Raw genomic sequence first — 25376 nt, 5'->3', positions numbered from 1 at the left:
TGGTTGCAGGTTTCCCATAGGGATCTGGTTGGCACTGTGAGAACTAAATGCTAGACTAGATGGGCCATAGGCCTGATCCACCAGGGCTCTACTTATGTTCTTATGGAACGTGACTGGCAGAACACAAAACCACAGAAAAGAGCCAAAGTTCACCTGAGCTCAGCTACTTCCTAGGGCCATCCAAAAGATCAACCCATGCAACCCAGATCACAATATGGCACCAGCAGAAAATTAAGTGCACTGCAGAAAACTGTATTTGCAAAGAAACCAGCTCCCAATTAGAACAGGTGATAAGCAACTTAATTTGTGTGGGCAAAGCAGCTCTCAAATCATCCACAATAGCCAACTGAGTGCAGAATTACTTCTCAAACCCCAAGATGTTAACAAGCCAGGCACTGAGCATGAGCAAAATCTCAAGCTCATCCTCTAAACAAACTTTGCCAACTTGGCTCCTTATAGATGCTTTGGACAACGCCCATGAGCTCTTGCTGGCACGTGCTGGGTGGGACTGATGGGAGTTGTAGTCCAAAACATTTGGAAGGAACCAGGTTAGCCAAGGCTGCTGAAAACCAATTACACTAAGTGCAATTCCATACAGAATGTTTGTTTGTATACACCGTCCGGGCAAGAACAAGCTTTTAATGCTATCACATTGCCACTCAATTCTTATTACATGCTGCCCATACAATGGTGTGCTGCAACCAGATGTCCACCAGTCCAGGATTCCTCTGTCTTTTAAAAGGCCACTAAACCCAGCCAAGCCTGACACCCACCCCTCCAGGCACCAGCTAAAGAACAGCAAAGCCCCAGCTGCTCTGCAGGAACATAAAGAACACCCAGCTGCAGCAAACCTGCCACTGTTATCCCCAGATGCTCTCCCCCCAACCCCACCCCAATGGCTTCCTAGGCGCTTCATGACCTTCATGGCTGCCCTTTCCCAGCTATTCCACATCGACGTATTTGCTCCTGCAGCCGCTCAGGCCTGCAAGCTGCCATCAATCACATCCGAGAGCAGAGATGCCTTTAAATGCCACACCAGGTCTCTGCTATGGAGGTTCACATGGACTGTCACTCACCTTGTCCCTCGGCATCAGGCCTGGAAAAGAACAGATGCACACATCTTCACTTTGCCTGCCTCTCCCCCAGGCACACAGTCAACTTTACAACTACCTGATCATGTGAATTAACTGCAGCGAATGCAAAGGAAGACAATGACGCATTCTAGGTTCCAAATACTGATGCCTCTGACCTTATCTATGGTGGATCACACCAGCAGCATCTTTGGAGGAGGGGGGAAAGAGAGAAAGAGAGAGAAGGAAGCTGCATAGAGAGAAGGGAAGGTAAATAAAAACATAAAAGAAAAAAAACCTTTCAAATGTAGTCTGCTGTTGTAGGTTGGGATTACAAATATTTTCTGGGTCTGGCAACTGGGACTTTATCTCAAGCAAGGTACTATATAACTTAAACAGTCATATACTGCATTATGACCATTTGAAGGGATGCTCTTCAACAACAAAAGTTGTTGCAACAAAAGCAGGACAACATAAACTGGAACTTTGTTACAGGACTTCAGCAGGAAGCAAAGGGACATGCACTGATTGGAAATGAAGCTGTTATGTTGCAGGTGTTAACCATGTTGAAAGCAGGATTGCATATAACCACCCCAGTACTATCATGAGTACAAATTGTCATGAATACCCAATAAAAAAAACATCTGGAGAGGCGCCCTAGGCCTAGGAATGATAATGGAGATAGAATCTCCTTCCTTGTTAACTGTTCCCACCCCAAACAGAGGCTCCTGCCCCCCTAAAAATTTGATGGCACTGCTTGGGAATCTAAAATATGAATTCAGCCTTGCAAAAACATGATGCTGGCATGGATTTGCCTGAAATATGTTTCCACTACTGATGTGTTCTCTCTTTCACTTACCATTTCCCTTGACACAGAGGTTGCTGGGGAGCACCCTGTCTAAATGGGCAACCCCATTTCTTTGCTGGGAAAATTATGTAAAAGGAACTTTTGTGCTAAGGATGGCCCATTGTACTAGGAAAGGAGATTAATCTTTACAAAAAGCAGGTTTTGACTCAGGATTTGTTGAGGCGTACTGGCCTTTTAAAAGAAAAGAAAATTTCTATCAAGCAATTGCCCTACTTTTACTCCCAACCCGAACCCTTGAGGTGTGCTTGGAATTTTTAAGTGTTAACAAAGAACAGACAAAAAAAATTAAAAAGAGGCAAACTTGCAAAAGAAGTGGGAGACTTATTGGTCTTCATGAATCAGTCAATACAGCATTATCCAGTCTTTTGCCCTCTTCCAGACAGAAAGAGGACTTGGGAGCAACCTTTTTAGAGGCACTGTCTGGTTTGTGTGGAACCAAAAGGCCTTTTTACATGATTACAAGAGACAAGAACCATCAAAAGAACATCAGCCAAAAGAGGAGAATAGACTTGCCCAATTAGCCGAAAATGCACTCCAAAAGAGCCTCGGCTGTCTCCTAAATAAAAACTAGCATCTCCAACAATCCAGCTAGTAAACACAAAGAAAAAATAGTTTTATATAAAAACTGTCCTGGGGTTTCTGGATATGAGTTGGGGGCTGGAAAAACTGGCGGGGGCTTCACTGGTTTCCCAACTCTATTGTTACACAGCACCTTGCCTCTGCTTGGCCCTTCTATGATGTTTCCCACTATCCCCCATGCCCTTCATCTTTCACTCACTTCCTTGCATGAAAGGTACTTGGGAGAGTTGCAAGTTCAGAACTGTGAGTCAGCCGACAGAGCCAAAGTGGAAGTTTTTCCATGTGCCTTTCTTGAAGCAGATGCTCTCCTCATTGCCAAAACAAGCAAGAACTGCTGTTCGGCAGCACTACAGCATGCCAAAGAGAAGAGGAGGGTGGAGAAATTACAGTGCTGTGACACATGACAACCCATTTCCCACCCACCCACATTTCACATACGCACCCCAAGGGCCAAGAAATGATGCCTGCATTCAATAAGTGGAAAACGTTGGGGACAGAAGACCACCTGAAGTCCTGAACAAACACTCTGATGGCAAAGTGCCACTGCTTTGCTTAAGTGACATGCTGAGCTCTTATTTCTCTCCCCACCCTCCCTTCCTCCCCACAATCCCTTCCTTCTTGATAACAAATGCTACAGGGAAACAGATGTGAGTGTCTCCTGCTGACATTCATGCGATGACAGATGTACTCTGCAATACTTCATGTGTGGGTAAAAGACTCCAGCAGCACCTGTTCCCTTTCCTGGTAGAAATATGTATGTTCTGCATATAAGCCCTCCATGAACTCGTGACATTAGCCAGAGCAAGAAAGGAAAGCCCAGTTTAAGAAAAACAGCAAGTGAAAAGGCAGCAGGAAAAGGAACCCAACTGCTTCAGGGGCACCAGGAGATACAGAAAATTCCTGAATGAAGAGGACCAGGGAATGACTTTCACCACTGGGTCTATTACAGAACACAAAAGCAGCTCACTCCATTCTACAACAGACTTGCAAGTAAACTCCCAATCAACAAACTCTTTTTTCATAGCCCAAATTAGCCCAAATTAAGCTTCTGGATTTCCTATGTTGATTAAAACTTGCTACAAGCCAGTAGAAAGGTGGGTTTTTACATGCCTGTACTATAGTACTGTTACAAGTTTGAGCGGGGCAAGGTTCCCCTAAAAGCTCTGAATTCAGTAAAGGAATTAGAATTTAAGAAACCTCATAATTCCTAGCTTTAGTAAGTTTGGAGTTTAATCAATGGGTTTAGCAGTACAAAAATACAAGATGGACTTGTTTTCCTGACTAAGGAATCGCCTGGGGATGGGCCATTATGAAACAAATGCTGAGCCATTAACCCATCAAGAAAGTCATCAACAAGGCAGAAGACTCTCTGCCGGACACAGAGTTGGGAGACTCCGCCTTGAGCTGTGGGTAATTAGCAAAAAACAATCCCAGAATTGCGAGGGGAAAGTTTCCAGAATTGCTGTGAGCAATGAGGTAAGCAAAAAGGAAAAAGTGTCTATTTTGCAAGCTGGAGGTCAGACATGTTTGGTGTCCCTTGGAATCTGAGGCTGCAGCAATGATGGGAACAGGACCCTCTTGGGATGCACTCTCTCCATCTGGACACCAGTAGTAAATATGTGTAAATAAACCATATATCATAAAGACACCACAGACTCTGCTATCTCATTGTCCCCAAAGGAAACACAGACTGTGATAAGTGCACCAGCAACCCCTGGAATCTCGCACCACTCATGCAGATTGGGGTGGGGTGTAACAGTCTTGAATTCAAGGGCATGATTTGAACATAACGCTAAGCTGAAGCCAAGAACAAACCATGATTTAACCATGAGTTGCCCCACAGATGACCAAACAAATCATGACCTATGCCATAGGAATATACAAAGCAGCCTTACACAGAGTCAAAACATTCTAGCTCAGTATTGCCTACACTGCTTGGCAGCAGCTGTCTGGAATTTTTCCCAATCCTACTTGAAGATGGCCCAGGGACCTTAGGCACTGGTGTTTTCTATGGACTCCAACAATGTATGGTGTTCCCCCTCAATACGATGAAGATTATTTAATCTCTGTCTAATTAAATGTACAGCCCCAATTCTGACATTTGAAGCCACCAGCATTTTAAACATTTATTCTCATCAAGCTTTAAATTTTAAAAGGATCACAAAACTTCCAAAGGCAGCACTCTAAAGAAAGTACAACTTGAAGCAGAACCTCTTAAGGTGCATTAAATTATGATTTATTTAGCCCAACACTTACATGCCCTGTTTCCCATGTGATAGAGGAATCACTTTGTAACAGAGTATATATAAAAACTTAAGTGTGCTGTTTTGCTCTACACAGTCCTTGATGACGACTCAAAAGTGACTGCAGGAAAAAATAGCTACACCTGGATGCGGGAGGATGGTTCTGTGTGCCCAACTATAAGAGCCCCAAACGGAAGAGACAGCACTGTCATCAAACTGCAGCAGAACAGGGAGGGAATAGAGAGCAGTCACCAGCTCTGCTGCAAAGCCAGGATCTTCCCTCCATCAACCGTAATATGGCAGCAGCCATTTCACCAGGCTATAACAGAGGAGGGAAGAAAAGGATTGAAACACCACTCCATCAACATGGCTGAGAGATCAGTAGGTTTTGGCTCCTCCTTTTCTTGACCTTCTCCACCCCAGCTGGGTATTTTAAGAATTTGTAACAAAGAACTGGTACCTGAGTTGGTCTATTTTTCCTCCCTCCCAATTCATTTTCCTTCTGTGTTGTGTTCTTTTTATATTGTAAACTTCACATCTGGAACTGTTTTATTTTTAGTAATCTGCAAACTGCTCTGGTAGGCTTTGGGGACTGAAGAGTGGGATAAAAATTCTTTAATTAAATAAGAGGGAAACTGATAAAGCCCATAGGCCCAAGGAGAAGGAAATTAGAATGTTGCTTCCTTTTCTGATGTTCCTTTAACACAATTAAAGTAAGGATGGAAATTCAGCAGCACGTTTTCTTTTCCCAGCATGGAGATGAAATGATAAGTTTGCCTGCTGGATTCCTGACTGTCAGAGGAAATTTGACTAAAGGCTGGAAAAATGTTGGCAATGTTAAAGAAAGATTTTGAAAGCTTGGTTTGTTTTCCAGCTGATCTTGCAATTTGCTTTTGTGGCTTAATTAGCTATCATTAAGGAATCATGCTGGATTCACACTTAATATGATGTCAAAGTTAAAACAAACCAAGGTTCACAATCCACAACAAACCATGGTTTCAGAATAAAAATAAAAATAAATAAAAAATTGTTCAGTAGCACCTTAATATAGACCAGCTAAGTTTGTTCTGGTAAAAGCTTTTGTGCGCATGCACACTTTTTCAGATACACGAAAGCTTATACCAGAACAAACTTAGTTGGTCTATAAGGTGCCACTGGACAATTTATTTTTTTTATTTTGACTGCATCAGACCAACACGGCTACCTACCTGAATCTAGAATCATGGTTTCAGAACACAGGTTGTTGGCAGTAAACAAACTATAGTTAAGCTGCTATACAGGATTCAGACCATCAAACAAGCCATGGTTTTCCGGCGACAGAAAATTCATTCTGAATCGGACCGAACACGGGTTAGAACTCAACATCGAACCTACCAAGTGGCGATAGCAACAGCGAAGAGGACCTTCTTTGCCACCTCTATTGCATCTGCAGAAAACAGTAGCAGGAGAATCTTTCAGATAGTTCGTAATTTAACAGAACCACCTTCACAATTGGGGCCTGGTGAGGACACCAAAATCTCCTGCAATAATTTTGCAAATAAAGTTGTGCAGATTTAGAAAGAGGTAGACTCCACCATAGGAGCAAGACTGGGGCAGGAGAGTGCTAGAGTCCTGTCTAGTCAAGTTGCATGGGATCAGTTTCAATCTGTTACCTCTGAGGATGTGTTCAAGCTGCTTGGACAAGTGAAACCGACCACCTGTCTCCTTGATCCTTGCCCATTCGAGCTCACAAAAGTGAACCAGGCTGGCTGGGTGATGGGCTCCACAGGCTGATGAATGCTTCCCTCTGTGAGGGAGTCTTCCCAGACCCGCTTAAAGAAGCGGTTATTAAACCACTTTTTTAAAAAATCATCTTTGGACCTGGCCACTATGGCCAACTATAGCCCAGTCTCAAATCTTCCATTCTTGGGCAGGGTGATTGAGCATGTGGTCACTGAACAGCTCCAGGCACGCCTGGAGGATACGGACCATTTGGATCCCTTCCAATTGGGATTCAGGCCTCATCATGGGACTGAAACTGCCCTGGTCGTGCTGGTCAATGATCTCTGGCAGGCTAGGGACAGAGGTGAAAGCTGTTTCCTAGTTCTGCTGGATCTCTCAGCAGCTTTTGATACCACTGACTATGGTATCATTATGGACCGTCTAGGGGAGTTGGGAGCTGGAGGCACTGTTACTCAGTGGTTCTGCTCCTTCCTCCTAGGCCATGTCCAGAAAGTGGTGTTGGGGAATGAGTGTTCAGACCCCTGGGCTCTCACTTGTGGGGTGCCTCAGGGCTCTGTCCTCTCCCCCATGCTTTTCAACATCTGTATGAAGCTGCTGGGAGAGAGTATCTGAGGGTTTGAGCTGGGTGTACACCAGTATGAAGATGATACCCAGTTCTACCTCTTGTTTAAATCAGAAACAGTGAAGGCAGTGAATGTCCTGTGTGAGTGTCTAGAGGCGGTTTGATGACGCCTAATGGATTGAGGCTGAATCCTGACAAGACAGAAATACTGTTTAGGGGGGACAGGGGGTGGGTGGGGGTAGGGGGACTCCCTGGTACTGAATGGGTTAAGTGTACCCCTGAAGGACCAGGTGTGAAGCCTGGGAGTTATTTTGAACTCACAGCTCTCCATGGGGGTACATATCAATTCTGCGTCTAGGGCAGCTGTCTACTAGCTCCATCTGGTATGCCAGCTGAGACCCTACCTGCCTGCAGACTGTCTCACTGGGGTGGTACATGCTCTTGCTATCTCCCGCTTGGACTACAGCAATGTGCTCTACATGGGGCTGGCTACCTTTGAAGGTGACTTGAAAACTACAACTAATACAGAATAAGGCAGCTGGGCTGGTGACTGGAAGCAGCTGCCGGGACCATGTAACACCGGTCCTAAAGGATCTTCACTGGCTCCCAGTATGTTTCTGAGCACAATTCAAAGTGTTGGTGCTGACTTTTAAAGCTCTAAACAGTCTTGGTCCAGTACATCTGGAGTGTCTCCATTGCTCAGCCCAGACACTGAGGTTCTCCTGCAAGGGTCTTCTGGCAGTACCCTCACCATGAGAAGTGAAGTTACAGGGAACCAGACAGAGGGCCTTCTCAGAAGTGGCACCCTCCCTGTGCAATGCCCTCCCATCAGATGTCAAGGAAATGAAGAACTACACAACTTTTAGAAGATATCTGAAAGCAGCCCGGTATCAGGAAGTTTGTAATGTTTGACGTTTTACTATGTTTTTATATGTGCTGTAAGCTACCCAGAGTGGCTGGGGAAACCCAGCCAGATGGGCGGGGTATGAGTAATAATATTAATAATAATTTTAAAAAAAACAAACCAAGCCAGTGTTTCTCAAACTAGGCAGGCCAATCACATTTGCAGACTGAGGGTGAGAATCAGCAACCTGCCCAAAGCTAGGTGGCAAGCACATGTAGATTATGAAGCAACACTGAGTCAAATGTAAAAACAAAAAACATGTAAGGGTTGTATCCAATGTTAGTTTTACTCAGAGTAGACCCAGACAAATGAATAGGAATGACTAACTTTGTTTATACATTTCAGTGATTCTACTCTAAGTAGAACTTAGCTGATACTACCCTTTTTGTCTTACCCAGGGTATGGATTAGGTGCCTATCCCATGTAAAGGAGCTGCAAAACTCACTTAAGTAAAGTGCAGGACAATGTATTGGGCATATCTACATTGTTTTAATCAGTTTGTCATAGTTTCTCCCAAAGAATCTGAGATGGGAACTGTAATTAGGGGAAGACGCTGAGAATTTGCCCCCTGCACAATAATAGAGTCCCTAAAATTCAGGAGTGGGGTTTCCAAAGTGGGAAATGCATTCAATCAGTTTAAGCCTGCAGCGCAGATTTGCCCAGGGCTTTCTGTAGCTTCACTTTCAGTTTCTCTACACTAATGGTAACACAGGAAGCTGCACTATACCAAATCAGGCCATTGGCCCATCTTGTTCAGTATTGCCTACACAGATTGGCAGCAGCTCTCCGGGATTTCAGATTGGTGACATTCCCAGCCCTACCCTTGAGGTATCAGAGATTTAACCTGGCACCGTTTACATGCAAAACAGATGCTCTGCCGCTGAGCTATAGCCCCATTGTGCATTTTGCTGCAGTTATAAGACGGGCTGTTTCCAGAGGATTCCTGTGCAGCACACATCAATCACATTTGTTTCTCTGTCTCAGCCTCCTCAAGGCAGGCAGTGTGTGCTGATCCTGTGACTCCTTCAGCAGCTGCCCCAGCAAATTGAAAGAGAAATGCTTGCAAATGCTAGAAGCTTGCCAAGCATAAAGGAACAGCAAAGTACATTCCTAGGCCACACTAGATAGAAGAGAACTCTTAGTATAAAGCACCTACAGCAAGCAAGACGACTACTGTGAGCAGAACATAGGAAGCTCCCTTTCCCCAGGTCAGATTTTCTGCCCAACTGACCCAGTGTTACCTGCTCTGACTGACAGTGACTCTCCAGGATCTCAGGCAGAGGAAAGTCACTCTACTCACCTGTTATCTGCCCTTTTTACTGGCAACTGACTCTAGTACCTTTGGCATGCAGCATATTGTGGTCCCTCCCCAAGAAGTCCTACCTCTAGGGTGGAGAACCAACAGGTGTTTGTTGACTCCACTCCCAGCAACACCAGCTGGCATGGCCATCGGTTGGGGATTACTAGAGTTGTAGTATGACAATGTCTGGTGACACACGCATTCCCTATCTGGGCTGTATACAACATGGGACTCATGTATCTTCAAGCAGGCGTAGGAAAACGTTTTGGCCCAGTGGAGCAGAGCTTTATCTCCTCCAACCCCCACAGGCCAACTTTGACAAGTGGCCACCCCCCTGATAGTCATCTGATGTCATGATAACTCTTTGCAGGGGTCATGATTACTCTCTACAGAGAACAAACTGGAGAAACAGCACCAAGCAAGACTGAACTCTCCGTTCATCAGCAAGGGAACTGACATTTGCAGCCAAACTGAACAGGGTTTAACCCCCCCACACACACACGTTCATCAGCTGATAAGTGGGGGTTAAACCCTGCTGCTTTGGCTGTGCATGCCAGCTCCCTGTGGGAAACTGACAGGTGCAGCCAACAGAGAACTGAGCCCCACCAACCCTAGCCCATCAGCTGACATCACTCACACATCAAAGTTGCGTCAGCTGATTGGCACATGGGCAGGGTTTCAGGGTAAATGGACTTAAGGGCCAAATTAGACCCCCTGATGACTGTCTCGCCTCATAGCAGCTCCCATGCTGGCTCTGCTTGTTTACCAGAAATGTAAGGCTAACAAGCATTTTAATAGGTAATTTTCATATATGTGTGTGAGTGCACATGTGTGTGTGTGTGTGTGTGTGTGTGCGCGCGCGTGTGTGTGTGTGTGTGTGTGTGTGTGAAAGTGTATGTTGTATGTATAGTTGGATTTTTTGAGGTCAACTTGTTTTAACTTCTGACTTTTATTGAACATTTGAATGCATACTTAAGATTATGTGTAAATAGTTTTGGCAATTAAGTGATATACAAATTTTACAAATAAAATTATCTACCCCTCCTCCTCCTACTCTGAAAAGCGAGAACTGTCACAACCAGGATTAGAATCTTCACATCCATTGCTTCAAGGCTGCAAAGCAAACTTCCCCACAAGATATATATGGATTTCCTCACCCTGCCCAATGTAATCTTTTAAGCATTGAGGAGGGTGTTGCAAGGCACAGGTTTTCCACTTGGCTCTTTGTTTTGCTGGCTAGTTTGTCAGTTTCCCTGTTGGATAGCAGCTTTACTGTCATATTTTAATTGCACTGTATGAGGAAGTACTTTATGTCCTTTGGAGCAGAAATAGCAAGACACAGTAGTCTCTCCAAAACACCATCTCCTTTGGGGAAGCCTGACCCACAACCAACCCCAGCTGGTCAGTCTTTGAAATAAAATCCAGCAAGGTGCTCAGTCAAAGCAACCCTAGCAATGGCAAAACAAGAAACAGATCAATAGTTTAGATAAAAAGCTCTTTTTGCCTGAACACCACTAAGCATTCGAACACTTACAAAACACACCAGCTAGATACAAAGTACAGATACATTCCCATTTCACAGATATCTGTACTGTATTGAGTTTGCGGCAATGATGCATCTGACAGCAACTGTTTGAGCCAGAGTGCTGGCATGGAACATTCCAATTACTTGGGGAACAAAGCAACAAAAGGTTCACAGTCCAACTTCTGGGATAGAAGAGATAGCTGTCTGTTTGACTTGGATTAAAGCCCCACGCAGTACTTAGCATAGCTGTCAAGTGTCCCTTATTTGAAGGGGCAGTCCCTTATTCCAGCGCCATGTCCCGCTGCTGTCCCTTATTGATGGATGTCCCTTAAATTTCAAAGGAAACAGCTCCTCTCCCTCCCTCCCTGCCGGCCAGGGAGGAGGGAGGCTCCAACTGTGTTGCTTGGCTGTGTTGCTCACCCAATAAGAAGTCTAAGAATGACTGGGGGGTGGAGCTTGCATGCCTTGTGTGTGGCTAGTTAATGCAAGCTGAGGGGTTTTTTGAATGCTGGACGCCATTTTGTTGCATGTGCTGCTGCAAACTTTGCAGTGCAAAGCCAGGCCAGGGAGTCATCTTAAGTTGAGGCTGCATAGGCCTTGTGGTGCATGTGATTCAGATTCTATTCAGTTGAACCTCTAGTTACAAAGTTGGTTGGACAGTGTTCTCGAAGCTACCAGCATGAGTTTGACCAGACTGCAGGAGGACAGGAAGACTGGAGTGCCTGGAACAGGGGAGGCTGCAGGTCCCTTATTTTGGCTGCTGGTCCCTTATTTTCAAGGCTGCTGGTCCCTTATTTTCAAATCTGTAAGTTGACAGCTATGGTACTTAGGGAAGGAGGAGCTGCGTGGGGGTTGGCTCAGGCCTAGATGGCTGACCAGGAGGAGGTCCTAGAAGCAGAGATGACTGGTGATCACAAGGACTGGTAAAGCAGAATGCAAGGGAGATCAAAAGTTAGCCGAACCAGAGCCCAGGACAGCCAGAGGCAACTAATTCCAGTTTTGTCCCCAACCTCCTCCCTGCTGACTTCTACAAGGGCAGCATTGGGACTAAAGAGGAGTAAGCCAATGCCACCCCCTGGACTGGATGCAAGTAAGAGGCAGGCAGGTGGGGGCTGGCTGAGCACAGGCTGAGGTTGGTGGGAGAGCAGCCTCCGCTGCCTAAGGGGCAGAGAACCTAAGAGACAGAGGGCTCACTTGGGAAGATAAAAGGGAACAAGAAACACATTATGAATCACTGAGAGAAACAGAGGGATTTACACAGAAGTTTTAGGAACAGTGGGATTAGGGAACCAAAGGTATGCATGGTGTAGAGAAAGTGGTTAAATGAAAGTTGTCTCCCTCTCTCATAACACTAGAACTCATGGACATCCAATGAAACTGAATGTTGGAAAATTTAGGACAGACAAACGAAAGCACTTCTTCACTCAGGGCATAGTTGAACTTTGGGATTTGTTTCCCCAAGGTGTAGTGTATGACTTTAAAAGAGGATTGGACAAATATATGGAGCAAAAGGTTATCAGTGGCTACTAGTCTCAATGGTTATGTTCCTATCCCCACTATTGGAGGCAGTATGCCTCTGAATGGCATTTGCTGAGAATCACAAATGTGGAGAGGGCTGCAGCACACTCGGGTCCTGCTTTTGGGTTTCCCATGGGCATCTGGTTGGCCACCGTGAGAAGAAGATGTTGGACCCGAGGTACCACTGTACTGAACTTCACAAATACTGATTTGAAGCAACTACAGGCTTTGCTTAAGTCTGGAGCTGCAAAGTTCCCCAGAGCTGATTTGAACAACCATGCTAAACACCAATGCTTGTTCAAAAGAGGACTGCTAGCCCCACCGGCTCAAGGCAAAATGATTTTCAGACAAACAAAAGAATCTGAATACAAATGTCTCAAAACAGCCTATCTCCTCCCAGTTCTGAATGTACAGTGGTACCTCGGGTTAAGTACTTAATTCGTTCTGGAGGTCCGTACTTAACCTGAAACTGTTCTTAACCTCTTTAGCTAATGGGGCCTCCTGCTGCCGCCGTGCCACCAGAGCACGATTTCTGTTCTCATCCTGAAGCAAAGTTCTTAACCTGAAGCACTATTTCTGGGTTAGTGGAGTCTGTAACCTGAAGCGTATGTAACCTGAAGGTACCCAAGGTACCACTGTACTACAGCAGCCTCTGTACACTGGGGCTGACTCAAATGGTGAGCCCAGGGTTAGGAAGGCAGCTCAAATATTAGATCACATTTTATTACAGTCCTGCAATGTCATTCGTTAAGGCCTGTTGTGAGTTTATTATCAGCAGCTGTCCTCTCTAGCCAAGGGGATGGAAGCTCAGATGAAAAGCAAACAGCCCTCTGGAAGGCTTCTTAAGTCATAGGAGCATGAAAATCTCTCCCCTCCACTTACACAGCTGACTTTCAGATTAAAAAGACACATTCCCACAGGGAGGGAAAGAAGCCAGTCAGCTTGGAAACACCTCCTTCAAGGATCCTGGGGCTTCCGTTTTTTCCATTTGCTGGCAGAATGGGAGTTCCTATCTTAGGGAGCATGCTTATTTGGGCTCTCTCAAAAGCTTGGCTCTGAGGCCAAGAAATATGTCACCATTGATAGTCCAATCCTTTAAGGTTCCACAAGCAAGCACTAAATAGCATTGAGGCCACTTCATCGTCTGCCTGCATGACTTGGAAATCAACACTCTACAAGTGGTTTAAGCTGAACAACTGTGATTGTTGCTAAAGCAATGCTGATGCCATATTTCAGAAATCTGGTTACAGAAACACTCTTGAAATCAGTTTCATCCATTATCAAGTTTCCTCCCCCCCCCTAAATTCTGCTTTCACTTTCTTTAGTTTAGGATTAACATGTTAGTGCAAACTATCTCTCCCATGAGGAGATAATATATTTCATTGCATTTATATCCTGCATTTCTCTCATGATGGCACTCAGGGTGACAGACATAAAGTTCCCAAGCAGTCTCCCGCTTGGACCTAGATCTGGACCTAGATCTCATTAGCTTCATCAAGGTTGCTGAATCACGTACCTTCAGACTCTGCCCTGGGAGCTAGATAGGAGAGTCTGATATGTGGGGGTCACTCTCACACATCTTACCAGGTAGTCATAGAATCATAGAATCATAGAGTTGGAAGAGACCACAAGGGCCATCGAGTCCAACCCCCTGCCAAGCAGGAAACACCATCAGAGCACTCCTGACATATGGTTGTCAAGCCTCTGCTTAAAGACCTCCAAAGGAGACTCCACCACACTCCTTGGCAGCAAATTCCACTGTCAAACAGCTCTTACTGTCAGAAAGTTCTTCCTAATGTTTAGGTGGAATCTTCTTTCTTGTAGTTTGGATCCATTGCTCTGTGTCCGCTTCTCTGGAGCAGCAGAAAACAACCTTTCTCCCTCCTCTATGTCAACACAAGACTTCCTCCATGGCAATTTTTCCTAAACATACACAAATAGGAGGTGTGATTTATCCATGTGTTCTCTTCCCTGTCCCCCTTGCAATGTGCAAAACCACAGAAATGACAGAGGTTATTCTTGCAGGAAGTCATTGCCACATGCTGGTCTACTTGTATGAAATGGGGAGAGGTTGCATCATAGTCAGAGATGACCACACACTCATGAGGATTTTGAATGCGAAGAGATAAGAATATGAATGAAGGGGATACTGTACCTCCAATCAGAAAAGGAAATTTCTATGGTGTGTTTAAGGCAAGGAAGGAAACTTGCTATTGCATAGAAATGACAGATCTTTGCCACTCTGGAACATACTGAGCAACTACTACCTAAGAGCGCATCAAAATTTCTTTTTCTCTCTCCCATATTCAATGAGAAGTGCATTTGCACATCAACCCTGGTCTTCTGCATACTCCTGTATGAAGGCAAGTTTCACTTTTTGGCTTTAAAAGGACTGAAAATTGCTCACCCCCCACACAAAACCCTACCGCATAATTTGCCACATTTTCAACAACATGCAGCTGATATGGCAGACATTTAGCAAGCGAAGCCTTTCCTGGCATGCAGACAAAACAGAAAAACTTCATTTGTTGGATCTGTGCATGTTAGGCTGGTGTTAAAGAGGCACAGGGGCCGGCCAATAAGAATAAGAATGATCTCTTACCACAGCCCCAGACCCTGTGATCATCATCCGAGGCCTTAGTGTGCCTCCTCCACAAGAGGTCAGGAGGGTGGCAACATGAGAATGGGCCTTTTCTGTGGTGGCTCCCTGCTTGTGGAATGCTCTCCCTTGGGAGGGTTGCCTGGCACCTTTGTTGCATATCTTTAGGCACCAGGCAAAAACATTCCTCTTTTCTCAGGCCTTTATCTAATTAAACAATCCATGATCTATTATTGTTTTTGTTACTATGTCATGCATTTTCTTGTTTTTATATGGTAAACCACCCTGTGATCCTTGGATTAAGGACGGTATAGAAATATATCTACTGGCGTTCCTGGTTGCTCACATGTTTATTTGGAAGCCTGACTCCCATTACTTTCCCACCTTCCACACTGAACTGACTGGCAGGGATTAGACCCCCCCTTACCCATAATGCTTTGGAATCTGCTGCTAGACAAGCATCGGGACATCTGCACACTGTGGAGCTGAACTGCACACCTGGAAGACTAAGCAACTAGAGAAATGTAAATAGCTAGTATATAAAATAAAAAGCACTAAAAGCACTATAATCAGCTTTCTAACAGCCACTCAGCCACCTGAGGACCTGCCTTCAGGCTATTAGGCAAGTATGATTTACAAATGTTTTCTTGTTAAGCCACAAATTCCTAGCATAAGTGACAAACTGGACAAGAACATTTAAATGCTGAGCAAAACAGCCATGAAGGAGAGGGGACGGCTTTTAGCCCACATTTGGTGAACTACTAACTTCTGTAGATTCACTCTTTTAAGGCACCTAAACCATAAGTGTGCATGGGAGTGCCCTTCAGAAAGTCCTGTGCACTACTAATTAGTTCATTGTGACATGGAACTCTGCATTGCGCTGCCACAGCCTACCATGGCTCTGCTTCTGGGATTCTTTCCAGCTGTTGTTCCTGTATTCTGAAGATACATGAATTAGCACGGGGGGGGGGGGACCACCTGATATGCCCATTAACAGAAAAACACCTCAGGAAAAAAGCACTTTGCATCATAGTTGGGAAACTGTGGAGTTCTCTTAAGGCTCTAAAAAACTAATGTTGAAGCTAATCCCTAATAGGATTTTGTAGCAGGAGTAGAATGGCACCAGCATTAGAATTCTTGTTAGCTTCTGGTCTTGAGTGAGTCACCTAAGAGAAAGCCTTCCAGCAGCCAGTGCTTGCTTAAAAAAAGGAGAGACATGCTTACAGTTCTCCCAAGCACCTTGACAGAGATCCATGGTGGGGTTTTTAAGAGTCATGAGGTCAATGACTCTGGAGCGGCTGGTTTGCTAGAAAGCAACAGTTTGGCACCTGTCTCCAGCCAAAGCTCGCAGAAGAGCAACAGCAGATAATTCCAGTTCCACTGGAAGGTCAACCAGGCAGCTTACCTTTTGGAGAGAAGCTGGTGCCATTGCAGGTGCAGCAAAGAGATCTCTGGACACTGTGTTTTTGCCAGCCAGCACCAGTACGGAACACTCAGCGCATGCTCCGATGGTCAGCTGCTTACCGTCATCCACCAGCAAGCTGCTAGGCACCCGTAAAGAGCACAGGAACACTGGCAGCCTGGCAACTTGCACCGCTTTTAATCCAAGGCATCGTTTCTTCTCTTGCCTGCAGAAGAAGCAGACAAAAGTCTCCACTTTGTACTGCCTGGACCAGGCGCTGCTTGGATGGGGGGAATGGTTGCTTTCATGCTGCATCCACTGCCCCAAGAGATCATGGTAACAGAGCACACATGTGGCCACTATTCCAGTTGAATCGACAGGCCTAGCCCGAGGAGCTGGTGGGTAAACTGTGAGGAATGGGAAGAATGGCTCCTTCTCACCAAAGCGGCCTGGAGGGTTGACACTGATGTGAAACTCCTTCCCTGCTCCCAGTTCAGCTCCACAGATGTAGCAAATGGACACCAAGCCCACTTTGGCCAAACCAGGATGCCGGGCAATGCTGTTGGACTCCCCAGCTGAAAAGACCTGGTGATACCTGCCCAGGAAGCTCTGCACCGAAGTGATGAACTCCTCATTGTGGCAAGCCCGGTACATGGCCCACAGGTCCTGCAGCACACCATAACATTTCCGACAGCTATGGACCTCCCAGTGCTTGTTGAGACCTTTGGCATTGGGAGGGCAAGGAAGGAGGCTGAGGAAGGGGAAGTGCATGGTTGTTTTGGCATTACCATTGGTGATCTTGGCAGAGACTGACCGGCCATCCTTGGTGCAATCCTCCCCACAGAGGTAGCATGCTTCCTGGAGAAGCTGCAGGGGTCCAGGCACTACCTCCTCTCTTGGAAGAGTCTCCCTCTTAGCCTTGGGGGCTACAGCGTTCAGAGGTACTACATAGAGCCGCTGCAGGACAGGCACGTTGGCCAACTCAAAGCTTTGCCACTGCTGCATGAGGGAAGCGAAGCAGCAAGAACACACTAAGGTGCTACCAGCGGTGCTGATGGGTAAAGCCCCCGGAGGAGGGCTGTGCAACCACAGGAAGGGGAAGAAAGGCGCCTTAGAGGCTTTCTCCTGCTTTTGCACGTGAATCCTGTGCTGGGAAGTAGACGTCAAGAGGGAGCCGCAAACGTAGCAAACGACTTCTCCTACCGATGGCGGCTCTGCCCCCCAGAGAGGTCTGGGGGCTAGGAGGGCGCTGCCATTCTCTTTTTGCTCCTCGTCGCTGGTGATATTGATCTCGCTCTCCTCGGAGGAGCAGTAACTGGAAAGCTCTCGGCCACTTTCCCCCGGGGGTCGCTTGCCCACCAACCCGTCGCCTCTTCCTGCTGTATTGAAGGCCCCCGGTGCGCTCCCGCCGCTGCCTCCTGGCGCGCCATGAGCAGCTCTCCAAATCGGCGCCTCGGCTCCCCAGAGTCTTGCCCGCCGCTGCCTCTTCCTCCGAGGCTTCTCTGCCGGTGGCAGCCCGTTCCCCGGGCGCAAGGGGGCCGCCGCCATCGCCGCCTCCTCTGGGGGTGGCGGCGGCGGCTGGTTCCACTCGCGGTAACTGGCGCGGCTCCCCATGTGCGCGCTTGGCACCGCGCGCTCTTTGACGCGCCAGTAACCCGGACTGCCTTTGGCGCCGCTGTTCCGGCTGGGGGAACGCAGGTCAGGCTCCGAGAGGTTACCGGCGTCAGAGAGAGAGGAAAGCTCAGAGTCTTCGCCGCCGGCGCCGCAACCTTCTTCCTCGTCGTCGTCGGCCGGCTGGCTCCGGCCGCTGCTGCTACTAGGACGCCGCTCGTCGTCGGCGCCCAGCACGTAGGAGAGGTTCCACTCTTGGGGGCCCCTGCGCAGCCCGCCGGGCCCCCCCGCCGGCCCGTCGCACTGGTAGGGCCGCTTCAGCCAATACATGCGCTTTTCCACCGGCGTGCGCGTCCTCTCGAAGGAGTCCCACTGCTCCGCCAGAAAGCAGCGGCAGACGGCGCACACCACGGCGCAGCCCTCCGGAGTCACCTCCTGCGCCCCGGGCGCCGGCTCCTGGTGCTGCAGGAAAGGGAAAAAAGGCTGGTTGTCGCGGGGGTACTTCACTTGCAGCTTCAGCTCCTTGCCCCGGCTGATCCCGCCGCCGCAGATGAAGCAGCAGAGCGCCGCGTCGGAGGAGGCGGAGGCAGCCGCCGCCAACGCCGCCGGGGACTCGGCACGACAGCAGCTGCCACTCGCCGCTGCTCCTGCACGCTCGTCCCCGGACGCGATCGCGGCCATCAAGCGCTGCTTGCGCGAGATCGGCGCCTCCTTCTCCGGATAATCGCTCATTTTGCCCTCGGGTAGTCCCCGCCCGGTCGGGAGCGGCGGCTGCGGGAGGCTCCCCAGGGCTGATCGCTCATCCTGCAGGCGCCGGGTGGCCGGACACGCTCTGGGAGGGAGACGGGCGGCCGGAGTTGGCTGCGATTAGTTGGTTCCCATCTGCAGACTTGCTGCTGCTGCTGCTGCTGCCGCCGTCGCCGCCACTTTAGGAATGGGTGGGAAGGGACTGGGATCCGGGCTGCTGCTGGCGGAGGGGGGTTGTTTTTTGGCGTGGGGCGCTCCTGCGGGCAAAGGCTGGAGACGGTTGCCAGCCGCGTCCCGCTCCAGAGCTAACTTCGGCCGGGTGGAGGAGCAGCAGCCGCCTCTTGTGCAAAGTTTGGCTGCGAACTCGGTAGCGCCATCTCCCTCCCTCCCTGGAGGTGGGTCTCCTCCGCGCCACCAGCAGCGGCGGCTTCCACAATAAACCAGCCCCCTCGCCTGTCTCTCCCCCACCCCGCGCGCCAAAATCTGCATTGGGGGGAGGAGGGAGGGAGGGCTTCTTCTCCCTCCTTGCTCAGGCTCGCGGCCAACGATCACACAAGGAAAGCCCCGCTTCGGAGGAGCTTCGCGGCCGTCGCCTGCCCAGAGTCACAAGACCTTTCTGAAGCCGAAAGAATATAAAGAGGTTCGTGCGGCTGTAGAAAGATTCTTGTTTGCATTTGGACCTGCAACATTCAAGTTCCAGTTCTTACTAAAGACTTGGAGTGGTTTGTTGGACTGTACAACTGCTTCAGCCTCTGCTTTTCTCATCTGTCAAACGGGAGCAAAGACTAGTTACCTATTAAGTTCTTTCTATTACACATTAATAATATTTGTGCTCATAATGCTATCATCCCACTTTCAATACCATTTCAGCCTGCAAATTTTTTGGGGTGGTGGCACAGCTTCATATCCAATCAGTGCATCACTTCCTGCTGAATTCCCCAAACTTTTTATACCACAAATGTTCTGGCTTTATAGCCCCCCAATAATGCTGTAACACTGGGGAAACATTGCTGAACAAAGAAGGTGCCCTCCAGATGCGTTTGGACTACAACTCCTATCAGCTCCAGCTGGCATGTCCAGTGAGCAGGAATGATGGGAGCTGTAGTCCCATCGGGAGAGCTCTGCCCAACTGTTAGAGCATTTGCAAATTAAGGGCTCATTTTTATTTCTACATATTCATTATTCTGTTTTAAAATGAAAAGCAATGGAGGAACATCCGGCCAACACAGACAAAAATCCTGCCACCACCCCCAATCAGATGTTTGGGAACCAAATTTAATTCCCTGCCTCCTCTCTCAGCAGATCCGCAAAACTCTGACCTGTGGGAAAGGGCTTGATGGGCATCAACAAGAAATAGTGGTGGTGCAAAAGGAAACTGTACAGGCAAGATGCAGAACAGCCAGTGTCTCTAAATGGCTCTTGAGACTCTTGACAGGTCACAACCCCTCTCCCTAGGCCACACCCATCACCAGCCCTGCTCCAATGCCCTCATGTAGTGCTCTTGCATAACTGAAATATGTCCTCGAACTGTGATCATGCCTCTTCCTTGCCTTCTTGGAGCACAGAGAGGGGTGTGTGACTGTAGAAACCTCTGACTTTGGCATGGCTGGAATGCAGTCTGCTATACAAAGTAAGAGTCATATGCATTGCTCTACTTGCTTTTGCCTCTGGCCACACCCACCCCAGGATGTGGCCTCCAGAAGCTTGCCCAGGGGGCAATTCAGCCCTTGGGTTAAAAAAATAAGGCTTCCCATCCCAGTTGTAAAGCAAAGAAAGCAGAGATCCAGGTTTCAGCAATGCCATCACAAACTGTGTCATGGTCACTGACCTCACTTCCACACTAGATGAGTCAACAGCACTTTGTCAAAGTCACTACGTCAAAGGGTGGCATGGCAATTGCACTTAAAGTCAGGGAAATTGCTGCAAACCATGTCATACAATAGGACAAGCAACCTACAGCTTATATCTGGAAACAATGCCATCTGGATTCTCTGTAAAAACTGAGTGAATGGCTGAGATCAGCGCCAGAAAAAAAAAGGCTGATGTGGAAGCACCCCAGCAGCTTTTGTCTCTGGAGTAGTTCTTTCTGTGCCAAATAAAAGAATGTTGTTGTTGTTGTTTAGTCATTTAGTCGTGTCCGACTCTTTGTGAGCACTTCTGTCTTCCACTGCCTCCCGCACTTTGGTCAGACTCATGCTGGTAGCTTCAAGAACACTATCCAACCATCTCGTCCTCTGTCGTCCCCTTCTCCTTGTGCCCTCCATCTTTCCCAACATCAGGGTGTAGAGGGTATCATTTTTTTAAAAAGCCACTAAGCACAATTCTTTCCTGCTCAGAACAGGAGTAAGTTCATTCCAGAGCCATCTGCACTATAACTTCCCAAGATGTCAAAAAGTTGCTAGTTTCCCCATCATTATAGAGCTTTGTAGACTGAAAGGAAAAGGTTATAACAAAGTATAGTGGGGCCATGGGCAATTGCTTTAGGGTTTTAAAAGAAATAGTTTCATGATCGACATGGTTTATCAGTGGCTACTGCCCCTATATACCAAGGTAGTATATAAGCAGCTCCTGTCAACCTAGCAGTTCAAAAGCATGCCAAAAAGTGCAAGTAGATAAATAGGTACCGCTCTGGCGGTAAGGTATACAGTGTTTCCGTGCACTGCTCTGGTTTCAGTGTTCCATTGCACCAGAGGCGGTTTAGTCATGCTGGCCACATGACCTGGAAAAACTCTCTGAGGACAAACGCCGGCTCCCTCGGCCTGTAAAGCGAGATGAGCACCGCAACCCCAGAGTGAGTCGTCTGCAACTGGACTTAACTGTCAGGGGTCCTTTACCTTTTTTATGTAACTATTACCAACTCTAGGGGCAGGTTCTTACCCTTATACCTTCCATGTGAGCTTTGAAGGCCAACTGGCTGGTTGCTATTAGACACAGAATGCAGAACTAGATGGGCCATGGCCTGACCCAGCAAAACAGTTATTACTCTCCTGTGTTTGCACTTTGGAAAACTTTAACCAACTTTTACTTTCACATCTTTTAAAACTGATCACATTTCCTTCACAACTAGCTCTCTTCTGCCTTAGCAAAGCCTCATTTTGGCACCAGTAAGGTGGCCTCTTATGCATTGCCTTGGGGCTTGTCCACATTTTTGCTTGCCCCATCACTTACTTCTCAGAAAACTCACTCTTTACCATTAAATTGGAGGAAATGTCAATTGAGTTTTGTGGATTGATGTCTGCTCTGATTCAGCGGTAAAGAAGGGGTTTTGCTAGGGAAAGCAGCAGGGCAAACAGAAAACTACTTGGACCCATGCCCTGAAAGCCCGGGACAAGCAGAAAACCACTTGGATCCATGCTTTTTAGGCATGGGACAAGTGAAGTGTGGACGAGCCCTAAAAGGAGAAATTGCATCATTAAAAAAAGAGATTTGCATAAAATTTGCATGTCCTAATTTATAAGTATAGCTGCAAATTTAGAAACAACGACTACCATTTAAATAGGAATACAATAAGTCTCATCACTGTAGGGAAGACTGGGGCCAGGCGACCTGTGTGCCTTCTGTCCAGGGTTGATAGGCAAATTCAGGGCCCACCTGTTCTCCCTTCATAGGGTTCTTCATTTTTAAATCAGACTTGAAAGTGGCAGTCTTTCAAATAGAGGGCTGTATTCTGACAACCCTTGAAATAGGGAACTATCCTCTGTAAAATACAAAACATGGTCACCCAACACACCAGAATGCTCTCTGCACTACTTGTACCAATGCTCAAGAAAGAGATGCAGGGTGATATAATGGATAAGAGTGTCAGAGCAAAATTCAAACGACTGCTTCACAGCTCATGGGGCAACTCTTGGGCTGCATACTCATGACCTTTTATTATAGAATCAATGGCTCCTGAGCACCTTTTTTATGCAGTTCACACACAATATAGACCTGTTGCATAATCCCACCCTGAAAAGCACTTACTGAGAAGCTGATTTCAATCCAAAAATAAAAGCTCAAGGCAGATGGATTCTACAGTGTGTCCATTTGAAAACAAGTAGGTTGTCTCAGCAAAGGATGGGACCAATGATGTTGTGGGTGGACATATACCAAGATCATAGTCACCATTTCCTTCTTCATTCACATGGAACATGGATAGGGCGGATAAGGCTTGGATAACCTAATCAAGGGGAGGGTTTTCAGATACGCACAATTCAACCACACTCACTCTTGTGGATTGCAGGATCTAGAAACAATACACAGAAGATTGAAAAGCAGCATTTTGAACTTAAGAATAGCCCCACTGGATCAGGCCAGTGGCCCATCTAGTCCAGTTTTCTCACAATGACTAACCAGATGCCCATGGGAAGTCTGCAAGCAGGAGATAAGCACAACAGCACTCTCCCCTCCTGTAGTTTCCTGCAATTGGTATTCTGACCATGGAGGTAGAACACAGCCATTGTGGTTGGTAGCCATCATAGCCTTGAGTAAAAGCATGAACAATTCCATTTTGAGAAATTCTAAAATTTTGTGTTACAAATGCATTAATGTGCATGTAGCCATAATGATCCTGAACAGGCACTTCTGAGGCTAAAATATGGGACGGGGGACCCTGTACACCTCCATGAAGTTTTTAGAGGAAGAACAGGATCAAAACAACCACGTAAAATGGGAGATGGTGAAAGAGAAGCTATGGCCCTCTGTGCCTACTGTGCCAGACCTTCACCAAAAGAAGACTAATCTGGCTGTTTGAGGACCCGGGGTCCAGCATATCCACTAGTCATCTGGGAGAAAATGGCAATTAGCCACAGGTGGTACAAAACTGTCCTGGATTGTTAAGTCTACAGCTAATACAGTCTCGTACCTATGGGACCGCCTCTCCTGGTATGCCCCACAGAGGAACCTACGGTCTACAAATAAAAACATCCTGAAGGTCCCAGGCCTCAGAGAGGTTAGGCTGGCCTCAACTAGGGCCAGGGCTTTCTCGGCTGCGGCTCCAATCTGGTGGAACGCTCTGTCACAAGAGACTAGGGCCCTGCGGGACCTGACATCTTTCCGCAAGGCCTGCAAGACAGAGTTGTTCCACCAGGCCTTTGGTCAGGGCCCAGCCTGACTCCCTCCTCTGGCAACCTGCACAGAACTTTGCTTAACGGTTGCCATTAATTTGATTTTAATTAATTTTTATAATGAAATGTTTTAGAATGTTGGATTATTTGATTGTTTGATTATTTGATTGTTGTTAGCCGCCCTGAGCCTGGCTTTGGCTGGGGAGGGCGGGATATAAATAAAGTTTATTATTATTATTATTATTATTATTATTATTAATTGTGAAATTTGAAAGGTTAGACTAAAATCACTTCAAAGAAAGCCTAGACCTGGAAGTCCTAAACTTTAAGAAAGGCTGTCCATCTGGTCCAGCACCCTGTTCTCACAATGACCAACCATATGCCTATGGGAAGCCTTCAGGTATGGAGACTGACCTTACAGACAAGCTACATATTCTTCTTAGAATATCATCAGAGCTAATTCAGAACATACTGGGTAGATACTATGTGGACCAGGTGATTTGTTCATTTTTAATTTGTCAATAAGGCCTAGAAATTGTCACTTGTTACTGCTGCTTGCTTCAGTTCCACGAACTCCCTTCCTGAGAAAATTAGTTCAGGTACAGGAATCTGCTCTGCAATTTGTAGTGAATACAACTGTCCACTTACAGTACATATATGTTGAACTGGACAGCAACACATCACATACCAGGTCCTGGGCACCATTTAAGTCCAGGGTTGCCTCCCCTCTGGCCAGTTTAATGATCAACTGTTCTAGGACATCGTCATTTAAACTACTGTATCTACGTTTTTTATCTCTCATGACTACAACATGCATTTACCCAGTCCATGTGACAGTTGCTGATGTCACCTATTGCTACAGCATTTATTCATTTGGATGTCTTCCCATTACCATGGGAATTTTGGTCATTGGGGGGAACAGTACACCACCAATTGTAAGTTAGACTTTGTGCCTAGTATTGCCACCCAGTCAGTGGAGGCTGGTCCTTTAGGGGAAATGGAGCACTGCCCCCACTCGTCTCAGCCTGCCCTCAAATAGCCCCCGCCTGCCCTGCCTGCCTTTTTACTTAAAACCAGTCCAGGGGGCACCAACAACTAGTGCCCACAGTGATTAAGTCTGCCTCTTTGGCAGATGGAGGTTTCAAACTAACTTTCCCCCAGTAAACTTCCCTTAGTAAAAACAAACAAACAAACAAACAAAGCCTCAGAAAATAGAACAGGGATTTTTCCTTGTGGCATTCACTTTTGAGCTCAGTTTCAGAGAAATGAATCAAAAGAAAAATGAACAATGCTCCCATAGATTGCCATGGAACCCCATGAACTCCATTACTACCAAGACATACAATGTCATCTTATACTAAGGCAGATCACTGGTCAGACGCACCAAACATTGTGCACTGTCATTGAGTGACAGCTGTTCTCCAGGTCTCAGGTAAGTCTTTGGGTTCATCCAGGCTTCCTTTTGTGCCACATTTCTAGACACAGGTCTGGGCTTTAAAGCTCCATGTCCAAGCACAGTTTTTGTTTTTCTTTGTTTTTTTGTCTTCAGGAAAACCTGTATTTTACCACTGAATTGGAGCAAACAGCAACCAGGTTTTCCATGGATTGCCATTTGCTCCAATTCAGTGGTAAAACATGGGTTTCCCCAGAGAAAGCACAGGGACAAATAAAAAGCAGCTTG

At 46.9% G+C, this 25376-nt stretch overlaps 1 protein-coding gene across 3 annotated transcripts in view; it reads right to left on the bottom strand.

Moving 5' to 3' along the window:
- GSE1 (Gse1 coiled-coil protein) overlaps positions 1–25376 on the bottom strand; it is a 441190-nt gene that overhangs the window by 361467 nt on the left and 54347 nt on the right. The window contains exons 1-2 of one of the 3 annotated variants that reach the window (XM_081017741.1): positions 16296–18819; positions 14068–14214 (exon numbers count right to left, since the gene is read on the bottom strand). The exons of 1 other annotated variant lie outside the window; for it this stretch is intronic. In XM_081017741.1, coding sequence (XP_080873867.1) covers positions 14068–14214; positions 16296–18635 — 2487 coding nt within the window. In that variant the 5' untranslated portion in view covers positions 18636–18819. Of the gene's footprint in view, positions 1–14067; positions 14215–16295; positions 18820–25376 lie in introns of those variants that run through there. One more of the 3 variants, XM_081017742.1, reaches the window with a different exon arrangement.

This window comes from Podarcis pityusensis (genome assembly GCF_964106645.2).
Source record: "Podarcis pityusensis genome assembly, chromosome: 8".
In the NCBI taxonomy this organism is placed as follows: domain Eukaryota; kingdom Metazoa; phylum Chordata; class Lepidosauria; order Squamata; family Lacertidae; genus Podarcis; species Podarcis pityusensis.
The sequence above is the reverse complement of the archived record's forward strand: the minus strand, read 5'-3'. Positions and strand labels throughout refer to the sequence as shown.